The 6682-nt window shown below is 53.3% G+C and overlaps 2 protein-coding genes across 3 annotated transcripts in view; one reads left to right on the top strand and one right to left on the bottom strand.

Moving 5' to 3' along the window:
- The window catches only part of C1QL4 (complement component 1, q subcomponent-like 4), a 15468-nt gene extending 13042 nt beyond the window's left edge, over positions 1–2426 (bottom strand). Inside the window, exons 1-4 of the mRNA XM_011936291.1 lie at positions 2099–2426; positions 1715–1862; positions 896–1242; positions 313–358 (exon numbers count right to left, since the gene is read on the bottom strand). Coding sequence (XP_011791681.1) covers positions 313–358; positions 896–1242; positions 1715–1862; positions 2099–2426 — 869 coding nt within the window. The remainder of the gene's footprint in view (positions 1–312; positions 359–895; positions 1243–1714; positions 1863–2098) is intronic.
- Positions 1221–6592, top strand: DNAJC22 (DnaJ (Hsp40) homolog, subfamily C, member 22). 2 transcript variants are annotated; one of them, XM_011936180.1, is made up of 4 exons: positions 1221–2002; positions 2093–2554; positions 3215–4161; positions 5763–6592. In XM_011936180.1, the coding sequence occupies exons 3-4, from the start codon at positions 3322–3324 to the stop codon at positions 5946–5948; spliced, it is 1026 nt and encodes a 341-aa protein (XP_011791570.1). In that variant the 5' UTR covers positions 1221–2002; positions 2093–2554; positions 3215–3321; the 3' UTR covers positions 5949–6592. The 2 variants fall into 2 exon arrangements, with proteins under 2 accessions (XP_011791570.1, XP_011791571.1); XM_011936181.1 differs by lacking the exon at positions 2093–2554 and having other exon boundaries at positions 5763–6358.
- Positions 6593–6682: the final 90 nt, after the last annotated feature.

Genomic DNA, 6682 nt, shown 5'->3' with positions numbered 1-6682 from the left:
CGGGGTGAGGCTGGCTTAGCGCTGGCACTCAGTGGGCGCGCAACATATGTTCGCCGAATTGAGAGTCTGGGACAGCGAGCGGCGCAGGGCAGGGGGTCGGAGGGCACAGGCCGGGTAGGAGATGGCCCAGACCGGGTGAGGGCAGAAGCCTCACTCACGGGGGAAGAAGGAACTCGAGATCGCTCTGGAACAGCTGGGCTGGGATAGACCACCCCAGCCCCCTCGGGGGAGACCTGGGTAGTTAAGAACAAGACATAATGGGGCAGGCAGGAAAGTTTGGACCCCACCCACAGGCGCCTCCACCACCCCAACCTCCGATCCTTGTCGCGCTCTGCTGGGGAAACCAAGGCAGCAGATGCTGAGAATAGCCAAAAAGGTTAAAAGCGGGATCAGCGACGAGGCTGGGGCAGCAACCAGAATTCCTGCATGGGTTTCTGGATCCTCCGCCCACGTGAGGCCCTTTTGCGGGTAAATGCACCACCGCGCCCCCCACCACAGCTCAGACACTTTCCTCTCGCTGCAGCTTGTCAGATCCCCCCACCTCCCACTCTGCACCAGTTTATAGAACAACAATTTGGGGAAAACAATCCGGGCGGAGTGACGGCCCCGTAATTGTGACAAAGTGAGTGCGGGCTGCTGGAGAGAGCACTAGGGCGGGAGCGCTGCGGGGCGAGGCAGAGGCAGGGGCGCCTCCCCCCGCCCTGCCGCCCCCTCGTTCTTATTCCGGTCGCCTCCCATTCCTCTCCTTGTCTCTTCTCCAATTCCCCTTCTCCTGGCTCCTCGCGCCTTCCTTTGCTTGTTCCTCCATCGCTCTTCCCTTTCCTCCCGGTAACAGCTCTTCTCCCGCTCCCCCTACCCCGTCGCCCCTCCCCCGGTGCGCTTTTTCCTCGCTCACTTCTCCCTTCTCCTCCGCCCTCCACTCGTTTCTTCAGCTTTTCCTCGCGCTTACATTGCCCTCGGGCCCCTGGCTCTCCCCGCACAGTCCGCTTCTCTCCCTCCCCACTTCTCGCTTCCTGAGATCGAACCCTGAGCCCCTTCCCGACCCCCACTCTCTGGGCCGCCAGCGCAGCACCGCATTCCTGGGTTCCTCCGGCCGTAAAGCCGGAGGCGCGCTGCGGCCCGGGGTGCCCCAGCGGCCAGCCTCTTTCCTCTCCCTTGTGTGGCTGCCGCCGCTGCCCCACCACCTGAGCCGGGAGATTGTTTGTCCAGAGGCTGCCGCCGCCGCCCGCGCTGTTTGCAAAGCTTAGCGCGCCATCGCGCAGTGCGGGCCCAATTAAGTCTCATTCATTATTCAGCGCCCCTGTCCGCCCCCGCCCCCAGCAGTCTGAGGCGTCGCTTTGGGGCCCCTCCCAGCCTAGGTCCCTCAGTGAGACCTAAGAGGTCATATAGAGAGCAGCATTTCCTCTCCAGGCCGAGATGAGGGCTGAGGGCGTTTGGAGGGAAGCATGCTGCCTACTGCAGGGAGGTGACACCCGCGAGGCCGACCGTCCCCCCGAAGCCCTCGCAAGTCCAGACTGGGAGACCTTGGAGATCCACGAGATTTCCAGAGAAGGAAACTGAGGCCCAAGAAGCTGCATGACTTAGCCAAGGTCACGGAGTAGAACCCGGGGTAGGAGCCTGGGACGTTGAAATGAAGGCGTCTTGCATTGCAGCTCCGTGGCAGCGCAGAGGCACAGGAAGGCAGACTACCCCGAGCCTAGGGCTGCGGCCTCGCCCTCCAACCCTCTGCTCCCGTTTCTCCCTCTGGTCCATAGCCCGCGGGACGAGCAGCCCTGGATTGGGAGGCTCCTCAGATCTCAGGCTCAGGTGCAGAAGCAGAGCCACTAACTGGAAGGCTCGGAGGTGGGCCCCTGAGGCAAGCCCTGTGGGGGGCTGAGGACAGCTTGGGTTGGGGGTCGCTCCCTGCAGCCTGCCGGTGGATGTCTCTGCCTTAGGGGAATTGGAGGTGGAACCATCCAGTCTTGAAGGTCAACGGAGCGTGAAGAGGAGTGTGCAGCCTGAGGTGAGGGAGGAGTCCCCTTTCTATTTGTGGGGGTGGGAAGAGGTAATCAAGGACATATTCTTGCATTTACAGGAGTTTGTCCTTTTTTAGCACTACAGATAGGAGCGTCCTTGCTCCTGCCAGGCAGCCCCTCCATAGGGGCAGTCCTGTGCTGCTGTGACTCGGCACCCGCACAAGGTGAGTCTGGGGACCGCCCGGACCCGCCCTTTCGTCGGCGGCAGCGCCACCTGGCGGCGATGGTGCCGTGGTGCGCGAGGCGCTGGGCCTGGGCTGGGCGCTGATTCTGCTGGAGTTGCAGGCGTCTGCAGAGCCTTGCACCCTCCCCTCGAGGGCTGGCGGGAGGAGTCCCAGGCGGGAATGTGATCCCGAGGGGCCCGGGGAGGGCTCTGAGGAGGAGCCTGGCCTGGGGAGGCCGGACTTCCATGACACAACAGACACAAAAGACAAAGTCCATTATTTGGATGGAAGTGGGAGCTGGGCGAGACATGTCATTTTCACTCTGTGGTCAAAGGAAATGACTGGTCTGACTCGGTCTGGGAGCGGAGCACCCAGGTACGGCCACTTAATTTGGGACTAGCGGGTGCTGACTGGTGGTCGCTCCAGATAGAGGGGACACTGGCAGGCACGCTTGACGTCTGGTTTGATAGTGTGAGGATTCATCCAGCTGCTGTGGAGTGACTTTTCAAGCCGGCCTCTGAAAGAGGTGGTTGAGTTGTGGGGTGCAAAGGTCTAGGTCAAACGTAGTTTTCCAGGATATTTTAATAGAGGGAATTCAGGACCCCTTTCAAGTTTGACCTGTGGGAAAATCTCATGGCCTGGAGAGTTAGGAAGGCAGGAGAGGGGCTAAAGCCTGGGCCAGGTGTGGGAGGGCAGCCACAGTTGGAGTTAAGTCGTGGGTAAGGCGGAGGCTTTCAAAATGTGTGGGAACTTTGGAAAGGCATCCAATGCAGCTCTGCCCCTCCACACATCCCCCCATGAGTCATTTGGGGTCGTTGGTCTGAGGGGAGGTCTGAAATTTAAACAGCTTTCTCCTCTAAATCTGGAGTCACTGTAGTTGTAAAGAATGGGACTGAGGTGCTAGGACAAGGGATAAGAGATAAATAGCACTGGGGACTCAGGCAGATCTGGACTTGACTTTTATTGGAAAGAGAAATGGTTGCTGTGTTGGAGCTTGGACATCATCTTATGACTCTGCTTTTTCCCATCTCTTAGGATCTAAGGATAACTCTGGGGCCATGACGGCCATGATTCTCACATAGGACTCCAAGACTTCTGTGCTGGGAGTAAGCGGACTTGTTCTGAGACCTTTGCCCTAGAGGATGGCCAAGGGGCTCCTGGTGACCTATGCCCTCTGGGCTGTGGGGGGCCCTGCTGGGCTTCACCACCTGTACCTGGGAAGGGACAGCCACGCCCTGCTCTGGATGCTGACCCTGGGGGGAGGTGGGCTGGGCTGGCTCTGGGAGTTCTGGAAGCTCCCAAGCTTTGTAGCTCAGGCCAACAGAGCCCAGGGGCAGAGGCAGAGCCCCAGAGGGGTGACACCCCCTCTGAGTCCCATTCGCTTTGCTGCCCAGGTGATAGTTGGCATTTATTTTGGCCTTGTGGCACTGATTAGCCTTTCGTCCATGGTCAGCTTCTATATTGTGGCCCTCCCACTGGCAGTTGGCTTAGGGGTCTTGCTGGTGGCTGCTGTTGGCAATCAGACCTCAGACTTTAAGAACACTCTGGGGGCAGCATTTCTCACTTCACCTATATTCTATGGCCGCCCCATAGCCATACTGCCCATTAGTGTGGCCGCCAGCATTACAGCTCAGAAGCATCGTCGCTACAAAGCTTTGGTGGTGTCAGAGCCATTCAGTGTGCGGCTCTACCGGCTGGGCTTGGCTTACCTTGCTTTCACAGGCCCACTGGCATACAGTGCCCTCTGCAACACAGCTGCCACCCTCAGCTATGTGGCAGAAACCCTTGGCTCTCTCTTGAATTGGTTCAGCTTCTTCCCCCTTCTTGGCCGCCTCATGGAGTTTGTTCTCCTTCTGCCTTACTGGATCTGGAGGCTACTGATGGGAGATACTGGCTTCAACAGCAGCTACTTCCAGGAGTGGGAGAAGCTCTATGAATTTGTTCACAGTTTTCAGGATGAGAAGCGTCAGCTGGCTTACCAGGTAAGGCTTTCTTCCCTCAGTCCGGTCTGGTGGCTCTGGTGGCCCTCAAGTGGAAGCACTGTACTTACGTTTGTTGGCCAGGTGCCGGAAGGATGTTCTGGTTTCTTTGGATATCTGTTTGCAATGGGCAAAGGTTACCAAGGCTGTAATAGTAGAGTAGGAAAAATATATATGTATATTATTTACTTTTTATTTAGGTACAACATATACAGTGCACTAATTTTATGTATACTCCATTCAGATCAAGGGATGGAACATTTCCAGCACTAAGAAGGTTCTTTTATTCCCCTTCTCGGCCTATACTCCCACCTTCAGAGGTCGTCTCTATTCTGACTTTAGTCACCATACGTTAGTTTTGCTCATTCTTCTTCTTTTTTATTTTTTTAAGGTAGAGTCTTGCTCTGTCGCGCAGGCTGGAGTGCAGTGGCTCTATCTTGGCTCACTGCAAGCTCTGCCTCCCAGGTTCACACCATTCTCCTGCCTCAGCCTCCCAAGTAGCTGGGACTATAGGCACGTGCCACCACGCCTGGCTAATTTTTCATATTTTTAGTAGAGACAAGGTTTCACTGTGTTAACCAGGATGGTCTCGATCTCCTGACCTCGTGATCCGCCCGCCTCGACCTCCCAAAGTATTGGGATTACAGGCATGAGCCACCATGACCGGTCCAGTTTTGCTCATTCTTGAGCTCCAAAAAAGTGGAACCATCCATTATGTGTTCTTTTGTATTTGGCATCTTTCTTCTTTCATTCAACATCATGTTTATGAGATTTATTCTTCTTGATTTCTTTTTTTCTTTTTTTTTTGAGATAGAGTTTTGTTCTTGTTGCCTAGGCTGGAGTGCAATGGCACCATCTTGGCTCACTGCAACCTCCGCCTCCTGGTGATTCTCCTGCCTCAGCCTGCTGAGTAGCTGGGATTACAGGCATGGGCCATGACGCCCAGCTAATTATATATTTTTAGTAGAGACAGGGTTTCTCCAAGTTGGTCAGGCTGGTCTCGAACTCCCGACCAACCTCAGGTGCTCTGCCCACCTTGGCCTCCCAAAGTGCTAGGATTACAGACATGAGCCACCACACCCGGCCATTATTCCTCTTGTTACTTGCAATTGTAAATTGTTTGTTTTCACTGTTGTGTAGTATCCTATTGTATGATTATACCACAGTTTATTTACTCACTCTATTGTTAATGAACATTTGGGTTGTTTCTGGTTTGGGGCTATTATAAATAAAGTTGCTATAAGCTTTCTTGTACATGCCTTTGGTGGACATATATACATTTGTCTTTTGTGGGGAAGAGATCTTGCCAGGGTTATGAAGTTCCAGGTTGGACAATGGACAGTTGTGATTAATGGCCCTTGCCATGAGATCTAGAGCTTGTCTACGTTTCAAAAGGCTGGCATTCTTTTTTCTAAAAGAATTTTTTTTCTTTTATTATTACTCTCTAAGGCTGGAATTCTAACCTGAGCTGCTGGACCTTTCCCACGGGCAAGTAGAAGCCAATTCTAGAGATATGATAGCCTGATTTAGCAAAGGTGCAAGGAGAGGCCCAGGTACCCTAACAACTTGGGAGATTCTGATTCGTCATCTTCTGTTTCCATAAGGTTTTGGGCCTCTCAGAAGGGGCAACAAATGAAGAAATACATCGGAGTTACCGGGAACTAGTGAAGGTCTGGCACCCAGACCACAACCTGGACCAGACAGAGGAGGCACAGAGGCACTTCCTGGAGATCCAGGCTGCGTATGAAGTCCTGAGTCAACCCAGGAAGCCCAGGGGATCCCGGAGGTGAAAAGAAACTTCCCCCTGAGGATTGACTCTTCCTATCAGAGCTGGACAACTTGTCCCAAATCTAGTTTTGCCCAGGAATGGCATCCCAACAAGGTTAAAGAAACTGCTTGCAGGGGCCAGGCGTGGTGGCTCACGCCTGTAATCCCAGCACTTTGGGAGGCCGAGGCAGGCAGATCACAAGGTCAGGAGTTCGAGACCAGCAGCCTGGCCAACATAATGAAACCTCGTCTCTACTAAAAATACAAAAAATTATCCAGGCGTGGTTGCAGGCGCGTCTAGTCCCAGCTACTTGGGAGGCTGAGGCAGGAGAATCGCCTGAACCTGAGAGGCAGAGGTTGCGGTGAGCCAAGATCACGCCACTGCACTCCAGCCTGGGCAACAAGAGTGAAACTCTGTCTCAAAAAAAAAAAAGAAAAAGAAAAAGAAACTGCTTGCAGGGGACACGAGAAAACCTTAATGGGGTGAGAAAAGGTTGTGGTAGAAGAGTGTGTTTATATTCTGAATTTCTGAATTCTTGGCTATTGCATTCTTGACAATTTTTCTTAAAACCAGAGAGTGAAAGGCATATTATAAAATAGTCAAATATCTTTTAGAGTATGGACAACTATTATATATCAATAAAAAATTAATTAGAAAAAAATATATCTTTTAGAGAACACACCACCTTATCCCACCCATGATATATTGATGTGTGATGGAAGAAGGTTATTTAACTATTTTTTTTTTTTTTTTTTT

The sequence above is a fragment of the Colobus angolensis genome, unplaced genomic scaffold (genome assembly GCF_000951035.1).
Source record: "Colobus angolensis palliatus isolate OR3802 unplaced genomic scaffold, Cang.pa_1.0 Scaffold151, whole genome shotgun sequence".
In the NCBI taxonomy this organism is placed as follows: Eukaryota; Metazoa; Chordata; class Mammalia; order Primates; family Cercopithecidae; genus Colobus; species Colobus angolensis.
This window is presented reverse-complemented; position numbering and strand designations above follow the sequence as displayed.